This window comes from Taudactylus pleione, unplaced genomic scaffold (genome assembly GCF_031769625.1).
Source record: "Taudactylus pleione unplaced genomic scaffold, aTauple2 ptg000018l, whole genome shotgun sequence".
In the NCBI taxonomy this organism is placed as follows: Eukaryota; Metazoa; Chordata; class Amphibia; order Anura; family Myobatrachidae; genus Taudactylus; species Taudactylus pleione.
The window spans coordinates 1,193,666-1,219,756 of record NW_028284420.1 but is presented as its reverse complement, the minus strand read 5'-3'; the positions used below and the strand labels follow the sequence as shown (position 1 = coordinate 1,219,756).

General features: G+C 44.2%; 1 protein-coding gene across 1 annotated transcript in view; it reads left to right on the top strand.

The window, feature by feature from the left end:
* The window catches only part of CRHR1 (corticotropin releasing hormone receptor 1), a 215,463-nt gene that overhangs the window by 187,914 nt on the left and 1,458 nt on the right, over positions 1-26,091 (top strand). Inside the window, exons 4-12 of the mRNA XM_088482502.1 lie at positions 5,872-5,957; positions 10,723-10,829; positions 13,110-13,230; positions 14,064-14,217; positions 15,898-15,958; positions 17,239-17,311; positions 19,072-19,157; positions 20,834-20,969; positions 23,274-23,315. Coding sequence (XP_088338628.1) covers positions 5,872-5,957; positions 10,723-10,829; positions 13,110-13,230; positions 14,064-14,217; positions 15,898-15,958; positions 17,239-17,311; positions 19,072-19,157; positions 20,834-20,969; positions 23,274-23,315 — 866 coding nt within the window. The remainder of the gene's footprint in view (positions 1-5,871; positions 5,958-10,722; positions 10,830-13,109; positions 13,231-14,063; positions 14,218-15,897; positions 15,959-17,238; positions 17,312-19,071; positions 19,158-20,833; positions 20,970-23,273; positions 23,316-26,091) is intronic.

Here is a 26,091-nt window from a genome sequence, read left to right as displayed (position 1 = left end):
GGAGCCTCCCGATAATCGGGTGCAGCTCCCGCCCCCCCGGAAAGGCAGGCAAGCCTCCCGGCGGCCGCCGATCCCCCGACATCCCCCCGCAATTTAAACCTAAACCCCGCTGCGAGGGCAGCCAGTGACGCGATCGCGTGACCCCGCCCCCGTGACGCCTACAAATGCCAGGCACCCGTCCGGACACGCCCCTTTTTTGGCCACGCCCCCCGCTGCCCTGCCGATCTGGCTGCTCCCTCCCGGAAGGAGCAGCCAGAAAGTCGGCAACTATGCCCTTAGATGATATAAGTTTTTACAATGGCAGGTATTTGGTTTTTACTAGACCCAATGCATTTCTCATTGAGGTTTAAAGTTTAAACACGAGTTTGTGATTGCAGGGTTCCTTATCACATGTGCAGTGCATTAATGTGGTATATATATCACCATTATATGCTTAAATATTATACATATGTTACATTATACTGCTGTCCTAGAACTATGGTGTATTTACTACAGTGCATTGCTGTTTTTAATCTGGTACATTATACTGTCTGCATCTGTATAAGCTATATTTAAAGGGGGCCAGACCATGCACTGTAGTAGCTATGGGGCTTAACGCAGATTCACGATTATTGGGAATCTGCACGTGCGCAGGACCCATTCTGCGAATGTGCAGAACAGGTCCTGTGTGATCGCACGCAGCCCCTTAAGGGGCATTTAAAGGGCACTGCGGGGGCAGCTGGCGTTCCCGGAAATTGGGATGTGTCCGCCCCGTTTTTTGGGAATGGCAAGGCCAGGGGCTGCGTTCACGGGCGCAGTTTCCTGGCCTCGCAAGCCGGCCAGCCTGAGTAAGCCAAGGCTTACTTAGTTGGCTGGCGGCCCGGCGCCGTCCACCAGTTATCCCAGCCTGCGACCTCGGCCGCAGTGCTGGGATCACAAATGCAGCAGGGAGTGTCATACATGAGTGTGTTACCAGCGGGCGCCCGGCACCTATTCAAACCCCCGGCGGCAGCCGGAGGACGGAGCTCCCTCCGTCCGGGTCCTGCAGTGCACTATGGGAGTGACATCATGACGTCACTCCCATAGTGCCGAGTAGCGGACGCCGGGGACGGAGCTCAGGAATGAGCTCCGTCTTCCAGGTCCCGTAGTGCACGATGGAGGTGACGTCATGACGTCACTCCCATAGTGCTGAGGAGCGGACGCCGGGGATGGACGGCAGCAGCACTGGAGCGGGGATAAAGGTAAGTGTTTTTTTTTCTTTGTGTGTGTGTTTGTGTGTGTTTGTGCGCGTGCTGGGGGGAGGCAACTACAGGGGGATCACTACTGGGGGCAACTAGAGTGGGCTCACTACTGGGTGCAACTACTGGGGGCTCACTACTGGGTGCAACTACTGGGGGCTCACTACATGGGGCAACTACTGGGGGCTCACTACTGGGTGCAACTACTGGGGGCTCACTACTGGGTGCAACTACAGGGGGCTCACTACAGGGGCAACTACTGGGGGCTCACTACTGGAGGCAACTACAGGGGGCTCACTACTGGGGGCTCACTACTGGAGGTGCTGCATAGGGGGACCACTACTGGAGGCACTACATAGGGGGACCATTACTGGGGGGCACTACATAGGCGGGCACTGCATAGGGGGACCACTATTGGGGGCATTGTATAAAAGGAACTGCATAGGGGGGGCAGCGGGGGCTGGCATAGGTGCTGGGGGGGTACATTTTAATTGGGGTTGACACCAACTTTTATCTTGCCTCCGGGCACCTGGGATGAAGTTACGCCACTGCTCTGTATGGTGCTGGGATGAGTCTGTCTAGATACAGTATTAGATGGAATGTTGTGGGTGGATTGGTGCAAGCTGCTCACCAGAGCGGAGGTGGCAGAGCCTGTGTAGAGAAACAAGAACTAAGAAAGGGGGGTGGTAGCACTATAACACTAATACAACAATCGCTTGTGGACTTACAGCAAATGGCACATGGTGAATGATGGTCAAATGGCACATGGTGAATGATGGTTTTACATACCTGGGGGTAGATTTACTATCATTTCTCTATTGCATCCTAGAAACTGATGGATACAATCTGATTGGTTGCTATGGGCAACACCTCCACATTTCATTTTTAGAAGTTTTAGTAAATCTACCCCCTGGAGTTTTAATAATTTTGTGTCTCTCACATTAAGAAATTGGTTGGGGACGTACATATCTAATACCGGCGTACATCCACATCCAATTTCTGTGTGTGAGAGACACACAATTATTGAAACTTCAGGTCTGCAAAACCATCATTTACTATGTGCCATTTGCTTTAAGGGTCTGATTCAGATATGTACGCAATGACGATTTTTACGCAGTTGAACAATTATCGGCCAACTGCGCATGTGTCACGGTCTCACTGCGCACACACCAAGGTACCTTAGTGATGCCGCTCGCAGTGAGGATTACTTTACAAAGTGATTGACATTAGGGAGTGGCGGCAGAAACACAGCGTGTCGTGATTTCAGGGGCTCAGCCTACAACTGCGATCCTGTACACAGATAAAGTAGTTCTGACATCTCAGTTCAGTCGGCCACTCTGCATGACCATAGGGCTATTCAGATTATCGAATGTTCTGCGATGGCAGCTGCATTGGCCTCGGTGGGAGTCTCAATACATTTCCAGCCTACTGTAGCATTAGCATATTTTTTCACACAGCATAAGCGATCGCAGCTGCGAAAGCATTAGCGTACATCTGTGTATCAGGTCCACGAGCGATAAAACAATCAAATACCGAATTGTCTCTTCCGCATCCTATAACTACAAGGGTCCTTTACCTGCATGTTCTACTTTAGTGTTTTTTATTATTATTATTAGGCATACAATTTACCATTGTGCTATATAATTTCTGCGTATTTATATATTGTTTTTGTTTTTAGCAGACCTTACCCATATTAAGATAAATACTACCATTGTTACTCTTTCTTGTGATGTGGTTTGCTCCACTATTTATTGTTCCATTCTTTGGTGATGGGGTCTATTTACTAAGCCTTGGATGGAGATAAAGTATCAGCCAATCAGCTCCTAACTGCCATGTCACAGGTTGTGTTTGAAAATGACAGTTAGGAGCTGTTTGGCTGGTACTTTATCTCCGTCAACTTTATCTCCATCCAAGGCTTAGTAAATAGACTGCATAACGCTTTCACTCCACTTTCTCAGCTCATGAATATAAACTGGTAAGATTTGGGTCCCCTAACAGGTGCGGACCTGGCTACTTCTACAAAGTCCCCTATTATATCTCTCTAATGTTAATCAGGTTCATTTTCTGCTAGAGGTGAATTGAATTTAAATCTTAAGTGTACCATCATTAGTTGCTACATAAAACCTGCTATTCTGTCTACAGCCTTGAGGAGAAGTGTTCAGTATCAACAACCATTCTGACAATATTCAATGTTTGGATTTTATATCTGAGGCTGCCTATGGCAATATTTACAGTCTAGGAATTCTATCATCTCATTGTTTGCTGAACAATCATGTACACTGGTGGGGGTGATTCATTATGAGATCCTTCATAGCTCTAGATTTTGAATGCCTTCAAAAATGAAATGTAATGCCTTATTGATAAGCAACATGAATTCACTGGTGTGCTTTTGTATTGTACACTTTTTTCTAAACTTGTATTGAAAGAAATATGCTTTTATAGCAATCCCAGCTTCCTTTGTAGCGAACGTCAGGTTGTTATTGGATGCTCAAAACAATTTTGTTTGTTGTGAGAGAAACCTTTTATCTCACAGTTCCTTTATCTCAATGGATTAAAGTGTTCAGTATTTTGTAGGGTCTGTCTCACATTTGATGTAAAGACAGATAGTTGTCCAGGACACTATGGAAAAGTGTGACACATTAGCAGTGTAAGTCAGTTATATATAATTATCAGCAATCCACCCTTAAGGTGACAGATGTATCTGCAGATGATGGTCGTTCATACACACTGAACGACCATCATCTGCTGCTGCAGCAGGTCGAGCCGGACTGGGGGCGGGTAGGGGGCGTGGCCTAATCGTGGGAGGCACGGCCACTCCCCCTTCGGGGAAAAAAAACAAAACATTTCCGACGCGATGCTGCACGCTGGGGAGGGGGGCGCTATGTGCCCCTCAGCGCGGTGCACAGCCAAAGGGGGGCGCGATCAGCATGATCGTTACCCCCCTTTGGCATAGTAGACTGCTCGGGCTGCTGCTTTAGCAGCCTCTGACAGTCTCCCAGAGCAACCCAGTACACAGCAGCGTGTGCTGGGCTGCTGTGGATGGGGAGCGGTGCCGGACCCGGGTAAGTAGTACCCGCTCGCGGCTCCCCCCCCTCTCTGCACCCCTGTGTACGGGCGATCGGCTGATCGCCCGTACACACTTGCCGATGGACAGATATGTCTGCAGACATCTGTTTATTGGCTGTGCAGCACAGCCACTGCGATATGTCTGTGAATGACGTCGTTCACAGACATATCGTCTATACATACTGGCCGACGGTGGCACGATATATTGGCCGATATATCGCCCAGTGTGTACCCAGCATAAGGGCCTAGTTCAGAGATTGACGCAGATCACACAGACGCAGTGTCTTTGTACGCAGCGGCTGTGCGATAATATGCTAATGCCATGGGAGGCGTCTTGTATAAATAGACTCCTCCTGCCGACTTCTGTGATCTTTTGCTGCATCCAAGGACGGTTATCTCAGTATCTCTCAGGTTACTCAGGATGACAGGGAAATTCATGCTGCTGAAGCCAGTGAAGCTGCATTCAAGGATGCAGCAAATGGCTTCAGCGCGAACAGAAAACAGGGCCGACAAGCCTTTTTTTCTGTAATGCTGCCTGTCACCGCCCCCCCCAAAACAATGTACCATGGTAAATAATGCTCTAAGGGATCTATTTATCATAGAAAACATATTTATAACATTACCTACAGTAACATCTTGTATCACTGCTTACTTAGCAATACAGAATGATGTACTGTACTGCTGCAATTTACAACATACACTCTTCATGTGATGTGTAGGCTAGCGACATGTATGCACAGTCATGAAATAGCTTTCATAGGTATGATTCTGGCAGTAGGTTTTACTGTTCCTTGCGCATGTGTTGGTCTGAGAGGCAGCACATCCTCATAAAAAAGCATTTGCTTATGCAAGTCAATAAGGTAAATGTTTACCTTTAATGGGTACTAAACATGCATGAGAAGGAAAATCATTTTGATGTGTTTTTCTCCTAAACTGCAAGAGGATTAGCATTTCACTGTTTGATAAATTGCTAACACACCGCAGTCCCCATGCGTCTTATTTCAATAATAGTGTATTAAGTACTTGGGATTAGTTCACTGACCCCTCTATACCCTACACTACATTATTGACACCCCCTGTTACCACCCACTAACAGCACTTCCTGTCAGTCACTCTGCCATGGGTCTGTGTAGCCTCTGCGTACGCAGTTCTGACCGCAGCATCATGCATGTGCAGTGCAAATTAATCGACTGATTACGTGCGTATACGCAACTGCGTTCCTTGCTGAATCAGGTCCTAAGTCACAATACAATGTGATTAGATCGCACTAGGAGACTGTGCTGATTAATCTGGTGTGTGACACTTGTATAAAAGACACAAAAAAAGAGGTCTGATGCTAGCAGAGTCTCACGGGACCAGGCGCGCCAAGAGTCTGGCATGACTGCAGCAAAGATGAGTGAGGACACATCTGTACACAACATCCCTGACCCTTCTATAGTCTACACTACATTACTGAACCCTTTAGACCCGCCACTACATAGAATTATCTATTCTACATCATCCAATTCCATAATTGACCCACCACTGCCACATTGAGTTATTAATCATACAGTACTGTACCTAATAATGAAGCTGTCTGGTTCTATAGGTAATGTCTACAGAGAATGTCACCTCAACGGCAGCTGGGCAGGAAGAGGAGATTATACACAATGTCAGGAAATCCTGAAACAAGAGGTAAGACAGATCCACTAAGATCACAGTGTGCTGTTGCTACAAAGCATGACTACAACATGTCTACTAACAATCTAAATTTCAAAATTTGATATCATAAATTTGAAATCGCAGTGTAAACAGGAGATGATTTCACACAAACGCTATTGTGCTCTACCTTCGTCTTTAAATTAAAGGAGAATGGAACATTTGGTGGTAGAAACAGTCCTGAACATTTATTGCTACTGAGAAATTCAATTTACACTTTTCTAGATAGAATTAAAAAGTAAATGTCATCAGTTTTGAAAAACCTATATATGAGGGTGGTCCAATAAGTAAGGTAACAAGACCTATCACATGTGTAATGTTCTTTGTTTCATTCTAAATTCCTGTCAGGCCAGAGCAGATAGACCACTGCTTCTCCTCACGGTCACCAGACTGTCTCAACATCCGTTGTAAGATGGCAGAGCTGGTGGAAACATAGACAAACATTGAGGTGTGTAGTGTGATCAGATTTCTTCGTATAACGGCCGGGCACATCAGCAGATGAAATGCATCTGCAACTTGTGGAGGTGTACGGTGATAATATCATGTCACGGAAATGGGTTTTGTGCACTGCCTTTGATAACGGCCACACTCAGCCAACCACACGTGTGAACTGCTATGGCGCTACCATTGGAAGGTAGTGGACCATCCTCCCTGCAGTCCTGACCTGGCACAGAGTGATTTCCAACTCTTTGAACTATTGGAGAAGCACCTGGGTGGAAGGCGATTCGCAACCGACAGTGAAGTTCAGCAAGCCATCATGTCCTGGCTTCAGGCACTTGACACTGATTTCTTCTATGCCGGGATAGATGCTTTGGTGTACAATTGGAACAAATGCTTAGACAATTGTGGGGACTATGTGGAAAAATAATCTATACCAAGGCCATACTATTGATTATTTATATATTTACAAATTGAAAACATTTACACAATGAGAGGTCTAGTTAGCTTATTTATTGCTGAGGACGAGGTGGCCTGTATGGACCATTTCTATATTTTTACTATTCTTATTTTTTGACCCCAAGCTTAAGTTTGTATTCTGGCATGTAGTACAAACCTGCCCTGGCCCATGGTCTGTCTATCACTACTTTTGTGTCCTGTCTTCTTATAATTTATTCATGCACTATCAGCTGATGGGATGGCTAGTGTGGTTCCCCTATTGGTCATGACCAAAGCCTATTACGTCCTTGTAAGGGTCTATGGTGAAATCTTGTCATCCATTACCAGTGGTTCTCAACAGTGCCATAACAAGGGTTCTGATCACTTTGTGATAGCCCTGGCCCCTTTGCGCATGATGTCACAACGTCGCACATAGGGGGCAGGGCCACCGACACCCAGAATTGTAGTATTGCCCGAGAGTCATGAAGATGCTGCAGGCAGCTGTAATCACAGCAGAGGGTCTGCCTGTAGTGTCCAAAGGATGCTATGGGTGACACTACCGCAGCAAAACTGGCTACAGGGTGCTGTTCCAGGCAGTGCCGTCCACAGAGCCCTGTGCACCCCTAGTTACAGGTTCTCAAACTTGGTCTTCAGGACCCCAAGCAGTTTATGTTTTGGTAATGTGACAGTTGATAATACACCTGTGCACCTGTTAGTTGGTCTGGAAAATATAAACTGTTTGGGGTCCTGAGGAACGGGGCAGAGAAACACTGTGTTAAACTACGCACCTCAGGTTAACCAGTGTCAACCACTAGTGGCACACTGGATCCACATTAACACACTGTGATACATTGTTCTGGGCAGATAAATAGTGGTTTCAGGCTGATTGGGAAGTGTCGTATTTTGTCCCAAATTTGTGAGCAGGTATGGTGATTGACACATGTAACATGACAAGCTACATATGAAATGAGCCTCTGTCCTACTCTGGGCCAACTTATTAAGTCCAAAAATACAGTTCAGTCCTCTAAAATGTACTGCTTCTGGAAGTTTGCTGCATGTTTGAGCATCAAAACAATTTAACAAGTGGTGATGGAGAAATCTACTGAGGTCCTCTTCTTTACGCTTGCAAAAGCAGTCTCTATGGTGACTGCGAAAATGCCCAAGCAAAGCTTTTCAGAGCTAGGTCCCTTTAGCTAACGCTGCCATTTGGGCTACGTTTCCACATTTGTTTCAGAGAGTAGCTCCGCTGGGCGAAAACCCAGAAGTAAAGTGATTGTGTAAATTATTACTTTTTAGCCTTCGCTGACGTGGGCTCCTATTGGAGAATAAGGGCCGTATTCAATTAGCGGCGAAAAGCCGCTTTCTGCTAAAAAGTTTTGCCGGTGATGTCATTTCGCCAGCGGAAACTTATCCCCGTATTCAATTGTGGCGACTTTTTGCCGGTGCGAAAACGCAATGCAATGTACTCGGCGGAAAAGTTTCGCCTATGAATAGCTGTCGAAAAAAAGTGCAGTATTGTAGTTTTGGGGTACAAAGATGGGGAAACCACCCTGCACCTTTAGGACAGGTCCCCAAAGGTAAACTGTGTCAAAAAAATCCTAAAAGAATTAAAAGAACACCCCAAAAACTGACTTTGAAAAAGGGGGCGAAAAAGTACAAAGTTGGGGTACAAACTTAAAAACTAGCGAAATAGACTTTGGGGGGTCTGCAACTATGGAGGAGGTTTTGTTTTTATTGCAGGTGTTTGCTGAAGGTGCGTTTTTCACGTTATTTAAAACCACACATTTGCGATTTTTAACCATGCTTGCACCCATTTTCATGTACCCCAAATTTGCTGGGACTAGTTATCTTCACCAAAAAAAACCTGCTAAATGCTATTCTTTACCACTTGTGCAAAGATGCTATTTAGCAGCTACTGAGAGCATTTTAGTACTCCATATAGCTTCAGTAGGGCTATTCGGTGGCATCTACCATGATCCCCAATGTTATTGCATCTTTTGGGGGGTGTCAGGCTGATTTCCCCAAATCTGACAGCACTCTTCGCCTGTTTGCGTTTCGCCGATTTCTAATTGAATACACGGGGATAAGCAGGGACGTGCGCAATACTTTTTCGCATGGAAAACCAGCGATGTCGGTGAAAAATCCGGCATGCGAAAAGTACGGGACTTTTCGCGTCTAATTGAATATGCCCCTAAGGGGATAATTTACTAAAGTGAGAGTTTTTAGAAGTGGAGATGTTGCCCAGGGCAGCCAGTCAGATTCTACTTAACATTTAACTAGCGCCTTCTAGAAGATAATAGCTAGAATCTGATTGATTGCTATGGGCAACATCTCCACTTCTAAAACTCTCATTTTAGTAAATTTACCTCTAAGTGCGGGATGTACTAAGCATCGAATCCGCGATGCCGTACATACCGCCCTTTATTGGTTCCCATACTGTATCAGCGATAATAACACTGGTAGGTAACTACAAAATTGCTAAGGACAGCTCTCCTGGTAAGAGCTGTCCTTTACAACAGAGGGACTTCTGGCTATGTGACGGCACTGTCCTATACATATGTGCATATATAGGCTTCATGTTTCCTGTACAAAAGTAACTTAAGAAGAAGCTGTATGTAATTCGCTTATTGTAAACATAACTAAACTTTATGTTTAGCTATATGTTGTCTGTTCATATATCAGTATAATGTATCATTGTGTGGAGATGACAGGTACACTTTAACAAGATATGTCCTTAAAACTAAGGCAATATCCCTCTGTCATTGTCATAAAAACTTGCAGTGTTAATGCATGCAGCTATATTTTCTATCTGTTGTCCTCTGCTAAAATGGCAATTTATGGTTGATTTACTGTACTGATGGCTTTGCCTCAGGAAAGGAGACCAGCAATGTGTGTTATAGATGTCTCTAAGCATTTATTTCATCCATAAATGCTCTTTTATCACAAACTAAGAACACGGAAAATCCTGACTTGTCATATACAGATCATATCACCTAATAAACACAAATACAGCTCAGAAGACAGAATGTTACATCCTGCTTCAGCCTGTACAGAACAGACATTGATATTCCGGAAGTATTTATTCATCCGGTACATAAATTCTTCTTCTCTCTTCGCTAAAAAAAAATCTATTTAAAATGTGTTACCTACATAATTGGTCCTCCTATATTGTTCTCATTCAGGAAAGAACAATTTTATTGATCTACTGATTAGAGAACTGTTATCGACCTGTTAAGCTTGGGTATACACCTGAACCATATATGGGACGATTTGCCATATTGGAACGACCAATTACCTACATCGTATAGTGTGTACGCACAATTGCACGCTCCCACGGGCCGCATACAAGATCTTCTAGTTGGCGGTGATGCATGGCCAATCAGACGAAATAATATATGCGACTTGGTGTCTATCGTGTAGTGTGTACGGCCAACTGTACGACCAGATATGTCGTTCCGATTAGGATTACATTTTATTTTATAAAAATTAGCCAGTGATCATTGTAGTGTATACGGAAACAACGATATATAGCGTATACGATCTATATGATGGATCATTTGGTCGTATGCAAGATTGTACAGTGTGCGCTCAATATCGTTTATTGTAGCCTCAAGGGAAATCGGGTAAAAGATTGTTCCAATTACAAGTCGTTCAGGTGTGTACCCAGCTTTAGGCCAAGTTTTATACTATATTGTATATTATAAGCAGCTTAGCCTCAGGGTTGTAAATTGGGTGGAATGTCAAGAAAACTTGCATTAACTATTTATTTAGCATATGGCTGTTATGTAACCTTGAAGCAGTCCGGGACTCTGTAACTTTTTCACAATATCTATGAATACATTTTACTGATCTTTCTCCCTTTTAGAAAAAGAGCAAAGTTCATTACCACATTGCCATCGTGATTAACTACCTTGGACACTCCATTTCTTTGTGTGCTCTTCTGATGGCATTCACTCTCTTCTTAAGGTTAAGGTAAGGACATTTTTGAGGGAAGGGAAACTAAAGCAATTTATTTGACATTCTGGTAGCTTGTATTTTTAATATTCCTTTTTTTCTGTTACCTGTGTTACTTTCAATCAGGCTGCCATCAGAAAATGTTTGGCCCAGGACTGACAAAACAGGCAGCCCCACCCCCCGCTCCTATGTTTCTGCAACTTCAGCCCTACAGTGCCTCTCCAGTTTCAGCCAGCGCTCTTCTGTACCTACAGCACCCCCTCTGTCTCCCTAGCCAGCACCCCTACTGTCTCTCCAGCCCTGGGGTGTCTTCTTAACCCCAGTCAGTCCCCTTCTGTCTCTCCAGCCCTGCTCTGCCTCTCGTCTCCACTCTCCAGCCTTAGCCAGCCCCCGCATCCACACAACATGTAGTACCAGCAGTCCCCCCCAGGATGGCGTCCCTGCTTCAATACACACTTGACTCAACATAAATGGTTTTGTTACATTAGAATTTTATTTCTATGTTGTATGTATTAGAAAAAGAGAGAAAATAGACTGAGCTCAAATTGATCACAGTATTTAATCAGTGTATGAGAGTCATTTATATCAAAATTATGACATTATGATTACTTAAACTTTAGTTAATCGCCCTGGTTAAGAAACCGCAATAGAAATTTAAAGGACATGAGGTCTTTGGAGCACGTGATTGGACAGATGTTGCGGCTATTCAAGTGTGTGTCATACTTCCCCAGAGTTTGCATAACCTAACCTTCCACTGCCCAGTTACTGTCAATTATAGGGACCAGGCTTATTGCTATAAGGGTGTGGAATTGCCTTAGCCTCTATCCCACTGTGCTCACTGGTGAAGGAATACAGGTTGATTTAATGGTTCTTAAATGTTGCCATGTGGGTCCACTATGCCTCACTAGGTAGCCTATTATGCCCTTTAAAGGAAATCCTATCACTTGTGGTCGCCAGGGCAAACACCTGACTGCTCGCACCCCAAGAAGTTGTACAGATTACTGGCAAAGAGTTTAGGCTAAAAAGTAGTATAGTGGCTGTGCTAATTGATGGAAAATGGTCGCGGATTTAGGTTTCCTGCTAATGGAATTAAGAGGGTCTTCCTACCCTAAAGAACATATACGAAAATAGAAAGAATTCCAGCGCATCACCTATATATCAAAAATTATGAGCATTTATGGAATAAATATTTATTTATTGTCAAGAATAATAATAAAACAGGTGCACACAAGTTGACTAAAAAAAATGTTGCATGGGTATGGGGCCCATTTGTCATTAACTATTTGTGGCATATTCCCCATAAAAAACTTGTTTTCGGGGGATATCCGCAAATATTTCGTTATATTATGGAGTATCTCTGATATCTGCTTCTGCTGCTGTCCCTCCATTTCCGACAGCAGACGCAAACGCCCATATGTTACTATGGGGATGTGATGCTGTCAGATCTACCAAGCTCTGGACTGCTAAGCATTCTGGAGCTTGGCCCCCGGAGCTAACGCCATCTGAAGATGGTGTTGTGCTGCTGTAGCCCATGAGCTACACATCGCAAAACTAACCATTAGATGGTACTGGAGGAACCCTCCACGGCATTGGCCGCCGCAGATGAATGGTCTGTCGACCACACATAATGCAGGAGCCTGGCACAGGAGTGAAGAGACGGTCTCTTCATTCCGAGCACCTCGCAGGGACAGGCTCGTTTCGGAGCCCCTGCCCCTGGGGGGGAACTATTTGATACATGTCAGCGCTAAGATCACATCTTGCAATGTGATCATAGGCGCTAGCAATGTGCCCAGATCGCATTGCAAAATATGATTGTTGATAAATGGGCCCCTAAAAGAGCTAACCTAAACTCAGTGTCCTCCCACTTACCTACTAGCAATACAAAGCTTAATTCACTCTGCAGTAGACCTGATCTAGCCTCGTTTATCTACTAATCACAGATCCCAGCAGATAGTGTTAAAATTTAAAACATAAGGAGAATCCAGGGCTAAATCAAGAGTGGACAGTAACAGAAGTATCTGAGGTAGAAGCTTGGGGAACACCTAGGATAATAGATAGTTTATATCTAGGTACTTCAAACATACTGATTCAATCATGACTTTGACATGTTCCAATGGGTGAGCACAATCAAGGACCAATGATCCTTTCACACATAATTATTGTACATAAAATACATTTTACGACATGGGTGGAAATGTAATAGCATGCAACTTGCAAACCTGCAAGTCACAGACAATTACATTTCCCCCGTAGCCTTCTCTTGGCCCAAGAACTTACATGTCAACTCTTTCTATTCAGGAGCATCCGTTGCCTGCGCAACATAATTCACTGGAACCTCATTACAGCGTTTATTCTTCGAAATGTCACCTGGTTTGTGATGCAGCTCACGCTCAGCCATGAGGCCCATGACAGTAATGTGGTATGTAATCCTGGCCTTAGCGACCTAATAATACCCCTATGAATTTTACATCTTTATTGTACTGCAGTGATAGGAGTGCTCTCCTCACTGTCTTCCCTGACTGTGTTCCACCCAGACTTCTCAGCTTACTGTCTGGATGGTTTATGATGATAAACTAACCTAGGTTTCTTTTTTTTCTTCACCATGGTGCAGCCTGGCACAGCAATATCATTGTAATGCTGCTGTGAGTCTTTCAGCATTCTCTGCATCTGAGTCAGCAATTTGCTGTGTGTACTGTATATCAATTTTATACAAAGGTGGCGGGAGCAGGATCCCTTTCCCAATACTGTACATCCTAAACCTGCAGAGTCACAGAGCGCCAGCAGCTGCAGGATGACGTTGTGATAACTTATCTTATGGTTGTGGGTTGTAATAACACATAATACAAAGATTTGTCATTACCTGGAAATACACATAGGATGGAACACAGGACTTTTCATCTACTAGAGGGGAAACTAGCAACATTGAGAAGGACAGCTGTAATAATTACACGAAAACTAGCAATGTGCCTAAGATGGCACTGTTCAGGGGACAGCATGAAAAGGGATTTATGCTGTTTTCATTTACTATTTATCTTTCTGCTTATTTTTCCAAATAATAATAATGAAGCATGGGCATAAGATGGATGTCTAGGAGTAGTGTACATATACTACTAATTAAGAGTACATTGATTCGCCATGCCCAGAGCATAGTCTACTGGTGATATAAAGGTTGACAAAGAAGTGGAGTTTTTAATTCATCCAGGGTCACATGCTGATGTCCTGCTATTTCATTTCTCCTTCTTCTTCCCTCAGGTTTGGTGCCGTTTGGTCACTATAGCTCATAATTATTTCTACGTCACCAATTTTTTCTGGATGTTCGGTGAGGGCTGCTATCTGCACACGGCCATTGTTCTAACATATTCCACAGACAAACTACGCAAGTGGATGTTCATCTGTATTGGCTGGTGTAAGTCACTATATTACTCTGGAATTCATGGCATTAAAAGTGCTACCTACTCACATAGGCATACTGCATCAATAAGAAATTAAGGCTCTAAGGTACTTACCACAGTTCACATCCTGGGACAGGGACTCTGATAGGAGGCCTTTCTTTGCGGCAATATGTAAAAGTAAAGTGATCGGAAACTGGCTGTGCTACTGCTCGAGTGCTGGGCACCCTCTTCCCGGCAACTTTGGCCGAATGTAGCCCGAGGCCATGCAAGCTTTGTAAGTTTGCCATTTTAGCAGCCCCCAAATTAACCTCTGATGTTTTGGAATACCCTGCAAATATTATTTGATAAATATGCCTCTTGATGTTGGTTCAGTATGCAAAATAAATGCCTCCACTATTTGTAGACATCAGTTACCAATGGCATTATACAAATTTATTCCATAGTATATTCCTTCAATGTTTGAAAGACAATACAAATATTTTTTTCTGATTGTATATCCGTCAAAAAAGCTTTTTATTTATTTGTTATATACTTAAAATATTCAGTAGGGGACATGAGTAGTAACAGAAATAATAAATGTTATATATATATAATGAAACCATAGTTTGATCATAACTAATTACAGTACATCTCAACAAATTATAAAAATTTAAATATACAAAAAATTGAGCAAGATTTAAGCTTTGTTTTGATACTACATTTACAGGTTGAGTATCCCATATCCAAATATTGCGAACTACGGAATATTCCGAAATATGGAATATTTTTAGCATGACTGAGATAGTGAAACCTTTGATTTTTGATGGTTCAATGTACACAAACTTTGATTAAGGCACAATATTATTAATAGTAAAGTATAAAATGACCTATAGGCTGTGTGTATATGCTGTATATGACATATAAATAAATTTCATGTATCTACACAAACTTTGTTTGAGCCACAAAATTATTGAAAATATTGTATAAAATGACCTTCAGGCTGTGTGTATAAGGAGTATATATATATAATACATAAATGCATTCTGTGTTTAGATTTGGGCCCTATACCTAAGACATTTCAATATGGTATGCAATTATTCCAAAATACGGAATATTCCGATATCCAAAATACCAATGTTCCCAAGCATTTTGGATATGGGAAACTCAACCTGTATAATGTTCATTAGCTCTGCAATTATAGAAATGTGCCTGTTGGGAAAATGAGAGTTAATAGAACTAGCCATTGCAAAGGAAGCCTGAATGTACAGTATCCTGTTATTGTACAGCAGGGATGGGGAACCTCAGGCCCGGGGGCCGTATAAGGCCCGCAGAGTCATTTGGTCTGGCCCTCGGAGCTTTTCTCTGCTAGCCTCATCTGGCTAGCAGGGTGCCTAGAATGGCACCCTGCAGCCAGAATCTATGCAGCAGTGCCACCAAGAGCGTTCTTAGGATGCTTCAGATGGTCACACCGCTGCCCTCAGGATGCTCAAGGACATTGCTCTAATCACCGGCAATTGTGGCCCCACCCCGGTATGACATCACATGGAGGGAGCATGGCCTGCACCGGGCCCGCAAATAATGTTATATACTGTATATCAAAATGGCCCTCAGCAGAAAAAAGGTTCCCCACCCCTGTTCTACAGTAACGTACCTATACTTATTGTAAGAGATACTCCTGCCCTGTGGGAATGATTGCTTTATCTTTGTCTTTGCAGGTATCCCGTTCCCCATCATTGTGGCCTGGGCCATTGGCAAGCTTTACTATGACAATGAGAAGTAAGATGCAGTGATAGAGATGAAATGGAGGGGAAGGGGAGAACAATGAAGCATAATGTCAGACAGAAGAGCATGTGGAAGTAAACAGAGGCCATGAAGGCAAAGAGCAAAGGAGATTGAATTTTGAGAATAGCAAGAAATTGGTGCAGTATATTTTTATTGACTGACCACATTTTCTAATGCGCTTGTGCGAAAAGTCCTGGAAACCCCTAGTTCCTTTAAGTGTACTGAGGTGCAGGGGTGCCGAGAGGGGAGGGGGTAGGTACTAATTAATTACCAGGGCTTGTTGGAGGGGCCCAGCAAGGACCCGGGACCGACACCACCCCCCCCTCCCTCTTACCTGTCAGCAGCCCAGCACACGCTGCTGTGTGCTAGACTGCAGTGGGAGACCAGGGAGACTGCTGCTGTTGAGCAGCAGCAGTCTCCTTTTCTCTGCCTGTGGACGGAGCGATTACATTGACTGTAACCCCCTGGATTTGCGCTGGGCTGAGGGGCTCACAGTGCCTCCTTCTCCAGTAAGCAAATAGGGTTTTCTTTTAATTCTTTCTAATAGGGTGTGGCCACAACTCCCCTAACGTCCCTGCTGAGTTGTAGGCATCAGAACCGGTGTGGAAAAACCAGGAGTGTTACCGGGTGGTCTGGGAGGTAGTCTAAAGTGTGTGCAAAATAATATAACGGGCATTTTATGGGAGTGTCATGGGCGTGTCAGTGAACATGGCTGCGTTTCCAAATGCAGAGTTGCAGCCTCAGAGGCCATAGGCTGGTGGAAGTGTCGATGGTGGACAAGTTGGTGCACCGATGGTGGAGTGTTTGGAACTACCGACGGATTTGCACTGTCCATGGGCATTGAAAGAGGGCGTCTTAGGGCTTGCACTGTCCGATGAACAGTAGTACAACAGTGGAAGGCTGAAACTAGGATTTGCATATTACTGCCGCTGCAACTTCGCAAAAAAACGAAACCGCGGTGGCATTAGCATCCACTTCTGCATCAGGCCTAGAGTATAACTATTATTATTATCTTTTGTATTTATCGTGTCACAAGTGTTCCAAAGTGCTGTGCAAAGGGAATGGAATAAACGGCATTATTGTAAAGTCCCCAAGTGATCACATAGGGGCATAGGGGGGACACAGAGGTAGGGGAGTGGGGTTGGAGATTTAGGAGGAAGAGCTGTAGGTTTCTATGAGATGAGACGCTTAAAGACTGGGAGGCTGGATGAGAGTCTGAATGTACCTGAGAGTGGAGTGCATTTTATTCATGTGTTCTTACTGTATATCTCCAGATGCTGGTTTGGGAAGAAGGCAGGAGTGTACACAGATTTTATCTATCAAGGTCCTGTCATCCTTGTGCTGCTGGTAAGGACACAAGCTGCAGTCATTATTACTAAATTGGAATAGACAAACAGCCGTCCATTATTTTGGTGCTGCAAATAGCTTTAATGCAATCCGAGAACTAAACAGAAATTATGAAGGTCAAACATTTTAAAGGGATCTCTTGAAGATAATTCCCTGATCTATTTCTTAGATTACACTAAGCCACCAGATTCTGCTTCATCCCCAATGTATACCCACTACTGTGATACATTACCCACACTGTCTACATCCTCCTTACCTGTCCTTAGCTATATATGCATTTTTCAATAGACGCTACCAAATCCCATTTAACTATGGTAATATGAAGTTAAAACTGAGGGCCTGATTCAGCAAGGATCGCAACTGCACAGCTGCACACAGGCCCCTTTGCAATTGCGATCCTTGCAGATATGGAGGCCTGGCGGCAGGGGGGACTAGGGGAAAACATGTACCAGGCCCCAATCTTCTGAGGGGCCCAGCACAATCCTCCCCAGTAAAAGAAACTGCCAGCTACAGTACCTCGCCTACACCGTGCCCACCGCTGGAACCTGGTGATCTCCACAGTGAGTTTAGTAGATTCTGCTCGGACATACAGTGCTGGCCTGTGAATTTTAAACAGGGATGCGGCGGCCCCGTGACATGACAGGTCACGCCGCCCCACTCAGTGCTCCCAAGGTCCTCTGTCTAGTGTCGGTGCCTCTCCTCTACTCTCATATCTCGCTCTACGCCCACAGTACCGCCCCCGCCGGGTCCCCAGCTCACCGTGGTTGGCACCATGGAGTTTGGGTGCCTGATGAACATGCGGGTCAGCGGGAAGGTGGTGCAGGATTTTCTCAGACATGGCCATGATGAGCTGGACACCAATTTAGTGTATGATAGTCTGTTACCCAAAACGGAGGCGTGTCACCGCCGTTGGTGGGAGAGAAGAGTCCAGAATCTCCATCGGCTGACGGAGATTTCCTGGCCTCTTCCTCTAAACTGCGGCGCCCGGCTGCGTTACCCCATTGGTCGACTTAGCCGGCCAATGTTGTGCAGTTTATCCGATGCTGCATTGGACAACGCAGCACGGATAAGTAATGCACAGGAGGCGTGATGCCTCCTGCTGCATTACCATATCTGCAGAGCCGGCAACAGAAATCTTGGAGCCCGGTACAGCCAATATTTTTTGGGCTTCCATTCCGCACTGTGCCCCAAATCAAATTATATGCCACAAAGTGCTCCCAAATAACATTATATGCCACACTGCCGCCCTAAAATCACATTATATGCCACAGAGTACCCTAAAAACACATTATATGCCTCAATAACAGAAAAGTGCAGAAGAGCTTGATATTTTAAATAAGGTTATATGAGACAACTTCTAGGTAATTTTCTAGATCATTCACCAAAAAAAAATATTGAGCAAAGTCTTTAGTGTGCTCAATATGCTGACACTACAGAAACACAGGAACAAGGCTACAAACACAGCGACTGTCCTAGAGAAACATGGCACCTGGTCAATGTTATCACTTGCCAATCATCACCTCAGGGTCCTCTTCTATACCCCACACATCGGGAATCTGCGTTCAGCAGTGCACGCTGAATCAGGCCCTGAGAGTGGCCTTCAAGGACAGGTATTTTCTATGGGGGAAGGTATCCTATTCATCCACACTTCATAAACAGCTGTTACTGTAATAATGTATAGAACACCAAAAGTTCTCTGGCACTGTGCTCCTGATTTAGAGACAATCACAGATTTCAGTGTATAACATTTTTTTTTGCAGATAAACTTTATATTTTTATTTAACATTGTACGAATTCTGATGACAAAGCTACGTGCATCAACTACTTCAGAGACCATTCAGTACAGGTAAATTACTGTAATCCTAATCTTTCTTTGTTTATATGATTTATGTCCCATTTTATTCATCATACTCTTAATTGTTTACAAATCCCATACATACTTGCCTGCCTGAGCCGTAAGTAGACTTTTTGGTGCCCCGGGCCAGAAAGAGCATTGGTGTCCCCCTCCCACCCTATTTTTCAAATAGGGCATATGGTGTGCACCCAAAAAATGGGCTTGGGTTCATGGGGAAGGCACACAACAAATCTGATTTATCCCGGTGTTGGTGCCAGATACTGTGTGAATCCAATGGCTTCAGTGATGATACACAATAATTATGCAGTATAACTCACCAGCTCTAGATGTAGGAGAGCACCGCACCTACAGCAGGATTTGTTCATCAAAACAGCCTTGCACAAGCATGGAGCCGGCAGCGTAGATCACCGGCTGAAGGTATAGAAAGAATGCTACTTGTAGTGTATATGCAGCAAATATCAGAGGCGGGTTTGAGTCCTGGGTAGGACAGTATTTTAGAATGTGTACGTTAAATAAAGGATGGGTGCTTGTTGAGGTGGCCACATGGAGGGAGAGTCAGCCACAGAGGAGATAGCGGCTGCCAGAAGATACTGAGGATCAGAGAAGAGGAAGCTAAAGTGCGAATGATTATAAACCGAGAATTGACAGGCGCCACTGAATAGGGCCCACTGCCCACCAGTGCCCTGTGCTGTGGCGCATGTTGCACCACCATAGTTATGGCCCTGTTGCCTACTTTTGAAAAAGTATTTCCGGATGCTTGTGAAAGCAACATCTACAGTATGTGTGCAGTGCTGTAGAGGGTGTGTACTGCTCCTTCTGATGTTTTACCATAGGGGAGACTATGCATTAATATCTATGCACACTACTATTTTCTAGCATCTTAAATGACCCCCCCATCTAACTTTTTCCCGTCCACCGGGTTCATGAAATTCCTTATACATCCCTTGTAATTCATCACACATCCTCGGGGACCCAGCTGCTCAATGTGCTGGAAAGTGGCAGCCAGTGGCGTAACAACCATAGGTGCAGGGGGTGTGGCTGCTATGGGGCCCGGACCGACCCGGGCCTTGGTCCGCGGCCCTCCTTCCACATACCCCCCCGCCCCACTCTCCTCGACTTACCTGCTCCATGGTCGCAGCCCCCTCCCGCCGTAGTCGAGCCCTCCCCCTTGGCTCTGCCTCTGACTCTCCTCATTGACTGATCTTGGGAAGAGGCATGGCTGCCTCCTCCCAGCATCAGTCAGTGAGGAGAGATGGAGCCGACCGGAAGAGGAGATGTGTCTGCCCTGCGCAGCGCGACCACTGAGCAGGTAAGTAGAGGAGAGGGGAGTGCGGAGGGGAGGGCCGTGGACCAAGAAAGGGGGCTGGGGACGTAAGGGGGCCCGTGAAACCTTTTCTGTGGGGCCCCCCTAGGTCTAGTTACGCACCTGGTGGCAGTTATTTTCCTGTAGCATACCTCCTTATGATTCTCCCCAATGTATGTTCCATGGTGGGTATAGAGTGGTGTTGTCATCATTATATTGCATTTTGGAGATTGCTAGACTCTCCAGGAGTCAGGGAGTTCACCTTTATTTCAGGGAGTTGCCCTGACATTAAGTGAGAGTCGATAAGTGATAGAACTATCCGCTGCCAGCTTGTGTTTCCATATCATTTCTATCTCTCCTCCAGGAAAGCAGTTAAGGCAACTCTCGTTCTTCTGCCTCTCTTGGGAATTACCTACATGCTTTTCTTTGTGACTCCGGGAGAGGATGAAGTCTCAAGAATTGTGTTTATCTATTTTAATTCTTTCTTGCAGTCTTTCCAGGTAAGGAACAATGTGGAAAAGAAACGTTTGTCCTTGATATTGTTATAGTCTTATTGTAAAAGGTCGATAATAGGAAGGCATGGTTGCCTACACCAGATGCAAACATTAGAACCTTAATTACATTCACACATCAGTGCATCCACTTCTACCAGAAAATCAACTATTAGTGCTCCCACCATTGGTAGATATCCAGCTATTAGTGCAGACAGCTCTGATACACATGCAGCTATTAGTGCAGCCAATTCCGATACACATCCGGCTATTAGTGCAACCAATTCTGATACACATCCAGCTATTAGTGCAGCCAGTTCTGATACACATCCAGCTATTAGTGCAGCCAATTCTGATACACATCCAGCTATTAGTGCAGCCAGTTCTGATACACATCCAGCTATTAGTGCAGCCAGTTCTGATACACATCCAGCTATTACTGCAGCCAGTTCTGATACACATCCAGCTATTAGTGCATTATTCTGGTACACATCCAGCTATTAGTGCAGCCAATTCCGATACACATCCAGCTATTAGTGTAGCTAATTCTGATACACATCCAGCTACAGTATTAGTGCAGCTAATTCTGATACACATCTAGCTATTACTGCAGCCAGTTCTGATACACATACAGCTATTAGTGTATAAACTACTGGTAGATGTTCAGCTATTAGTGAATTTCCTCTGGTAGACATTTAGCTATTAGTGCAACCACCTCTAATTTCAGCTAATTTGTGCAGTGACATCTGCTAGACATTCAGCTATTAGTACAGTCCCTGTTTGTAGGCATTAAGCTATTAGTTCAATGACTTTTACTAGACCTACAGCTAATTTGTGCAGTGACATCTGCTAGACATTCAGCTATTAGTACAGTCCCTGTTTGTAGGCATTAAGCTATTAGTTCAATGACTTTTACTAGACCTACAGCTAATTTGTGCAGTGACATCTGCTAGACATTCAGATATAAGTGCAGCCACCTCTAGTAGACATTCAGCTATAAGGCAGTCACCTCTAATAGACATTCAGGTATAAGTACTGTACAAGATCTTCTAGTAGTTATTAAACTATTAGTTGAGCCATTTCTGATAGATATCAGCTATTAGTGCAGTCTCTTATATTAGACATTCAGCTATTAGTGCCATCTTTCTTGTAGACATTCAGTTAATTGTGTAGCCACCTTTGACACACATTCAGCTATTAGTGCAGTATGGACTGGTAGATATTCAGCTATTAGTACAGTACCGGTTGGTAGACATTCAGCTATTAGTGTAGTACCGGCTGGTAGACATTCAGCTATTAGTGTAGTACCGGCTGGTAGACATTCAGCTATTGGTGTAGTAACAAATGGCAGACATTTAGCTATTAATGTAGCCCATTCTAGCAAACATCCAGCTATTAGTGCAGCCACCTTTGACAGACATTCAGCTATTAGTGCAGTACTGGTTGGTAGATAAGTATCTCCATCTGTATTTCACCAAATGTCTATTTACAAGCATGCAGTGCAGCTGAATAGTGTGTGTCTCTGAATTAGTTCCTGAATATCTACCTGAAGTGGCTGCACTAATAGTTGAATGTTTACTAAAATGATCTGCACTAATAGCTGAACGTGTATCAAAAGTCACTGCACAAATAGCTAAATGTCTGCCATTTGTTACTACACCAATAGTCGAATGTCTACCAGCCAGTACTACACTATAGCTGCTTGTGTGTCCTATTCACATTGCTTTGCGAATAAGACGCACTGTAAGGGAAAAAGCTGCATGACTATGACTACCGATACATGCCACGGCATGGTGCAACCAGAAGGGCTGTTTAACGTGGGATGTAGTTAATAAACCTACAGCCGGGATGTCGGCTGCCGAAATCCCGAACCATGGGCAGAAGAACGGCGCCAGATTCTCAAAACAAGTGGAAACGCTGCCGCCGACATCCCGATTGTAAGTATAGTGGTGCGGGTTAGCTGTTAGTCGCGGGGGTTGGGGAGAGTTAGATTTAGGCACCACAGGGGGAGTTAGGGTTAGGCTGCAGGAGGGGGAGGTTAGGGCTGGGCTGGGCTGCATACAGGGGGGGTTAGGGTTAGGCACCACCAGGGGGACGATAGCTATTTGTGCAGCCATTTCTGGTAGACATTCATCTATATAAGTAACTGTTAATAATTATCTGGTAGACAATTATCTATGAATATAGTTAGCTATCAGTGCACCCTTGCATGACATTTATTTGTGACATATGTAAGACATATCTTAGGTGTGTGGGATTTCTGGCTTTTCACCCTTGAATCACTAATACGGTTTGTGTTCGTTATATCCTCAGGGATTTTTTGTTTCAGTCTTCTACTGCTTCCTAAACAGTGAGGTGAGTTTATCTGTTACATTGTAAAGATTTTTAACTAATGTTTATTCACCTTTTTTTTAAAGCAAATTAAAGATACCCAAATGATATTAAGTTAAAATAGTTATAGGTGTATATTGCTATTCATGTTTTTGAATCCAGGAGTATCAGGCACCTATGTTCAAACTTCTCTTGTGACAGAGAAAGGAACTGTCCAGGGAAAACTGTGCATCAACTCTCAAAGCTCTCATGCACATGTCTATTTTAGGATTGGTTAGTGTAGAGGTTCTCAAACTCGGTCCTCAGGACCCCACACAGGTCACATTTTCCAGGTCACCCAGCAGGTGCACATGTGTACTCATTACTCACGGACACATTTTAAAAGATCCACAGGTGGAGCTAATTATTTCACTTTTAATTCTGTGAAGAGACCTGGAAAACATGCACTGTGTGGGGTCCTGAGGACCGAGTTTAAGAACCTGTGGGTTAGAGCACAGGTTCTCAAACTCGGTCTTCAGGACCCCAAACAGTGCATATTTTTCAGGTCTCCTCATACAATCACAAGTGATATAATTAGCACCAACTGTGGAACTTTTAAAATGTGTCAGTGAGTAATGAATACACCTGTGCACCTGCTGGGTGACCTGGAAAACGTGACCTCTGTGGGGTCCTGAAGACCAAGTTGGAGAACCTCTGAGTTAGAGTGTTTATTTACTTGTTTAGTAACTTGTGGGTCTATACATTATGCTGTGATAATACCCCCTTTTTCTCCTGTTTTCACAGCTTTGTCTGCGTTATCATTAGAGTTTCTGTAGAAAAAGCTATGATTTCTCTTGCAGTCCCTTAGTTTTCATGTAATATCGCTTCCCCACACTCTGATATAGTTATTGTGATCTGCTGCCAATTTATTAACCAGCGGTAACATCAGCTTATTGCAGTTTTATTAAAATCATAACTCCATCTCAAGATATATATAAAACACCTATTTTTATAAACATTTTGGGGTATGGGGTCTAAACTTATAGGTGACACTTAAATCACATTGGCCCCTACGAAGGTGGATATCTGCTAGGCCCAGATGTATGCCTCCAATAATATTGCTGCCACCAGTCCTAGTGACGCATTGTGTCCTATGGACTGTGGGGATGCATGCATAGGAGGATAACTGAAAAGCATTGACCAAGCTGGAGCATTGTGCTTCCAGTGAATACTCATGAGCAAATCGCAGGAACGATAACCTTTCTTACCACATAGCATCAGGGTTGAGTACAGGGGCGTTTCAAGAGAGATGGGGACCTGTGTGCAGTCACTGTCCGGGGCCCCCTCCACTATCTCCGGCGGCCGGCTGCATACTGTGCGCATCGTCGTACTGGTAGACTCTGGGCACTAGACTCTGACTCTGAGCACCGTGCCCATTTTCCCGGAAAATTGCCACGGAGGTTGAATGTTGATAAATAACAGCAGTACTTCATACTGTATCACTGCGGTTCAATGCAATACAGACATTTAAGTTTTGCTGTCTACAAATTGTTAGTGACAAATCAAGTTCTTGGTCTTTACAAACTATTATTATTACTACATTTTATTTAAAGGGCGCCATAAGTGTTCCGCAGCACCGTACAGAAAGCAAAACAGTAAGACAATACAGGGTAAAACAGTACAGTACAAACTGCACTACAAATCTCCACACAGCCACTGATGCAATGTGTGCAGTTAAAAAGTACAGCGTCAGCTGAAACCTGTTGCTGTCAGCATGGGCGCAAATGACGGATCTAGTTGTCTGAAAAAACAAAAACATTATTGGGGTCCAGGGGAAAAGAGCCCAAGGAAGATGTGTAGCAGGAGAGCAAGAGAAGTAGGTGATGAAAACATGAGTGAGGAAGGCCCTGCTCATGGAGCTTATAGTCTACATGGAAGGGTGAGACAAATGGAAGACACAAGGAGTGAGCCAGTGTAAAGGCACACATCCACTAAAGACCTCAACATGACTGCACGATTACGACATTGTATACTTGCAGTTGTTTGTCAGTCTGTGATGTGCCTACACTGGACGAGCAGTCGTTCAGTGTAGGCACATCAATCATCTGCTAACATGCTCAACCTGACGTTATCGTCAGGTTATACAACATATTTGTACAATGATAGATGTCTAAATGACCAGCGAGAGCGCACATCGCTGGTCGTTTACGACTTTTTTTAAAATGATCTGTAAACAATTTTCAATCGATTATGAACGATAACGATATCGTTACCGTTCAATTGCTCTATTTAATCGTCTAGTAGATGTGTGCCTTTAGGGGAGTTAAAAGCAGGAGTGAGAGAATTGGAGAGCGAAAAGGGGTGAGGTAGACTACGTGGTGACATGGTTAATTACACCTTCATTTCCATTAAAACAATATGGCTGTTGTATGGATAGGCAGTGGAGAAATAGTGTTTCCTGAATTGGTGGGGATCTTCTATACATCTTCTAACATTACCAGGTCTTTCTTTTCATACCAGATCTGCACCTCTCCTGCCTAGGTTTCCTGTCCTAGGTATGCTCATCCCCTATACTATTCATGTATTTCCCTTATACTGTACTTCCATCACTTTTTACATCATTGAACTTGTATTTGTGACCCATCATTGGACGGGTCATAAGTGCCTCTCACTTCCCCCACGTGTCACCTACCATGCACCGTGCACACCGGCCGATAGCGTGTGGCCAGGTGCACAGGTTTACAGTACACTGGTGCATGCCATACACATTAGGTCTAAGTTGCACTTGCGCACCAGCTTTATAAGATAGACTAGTTAGCAA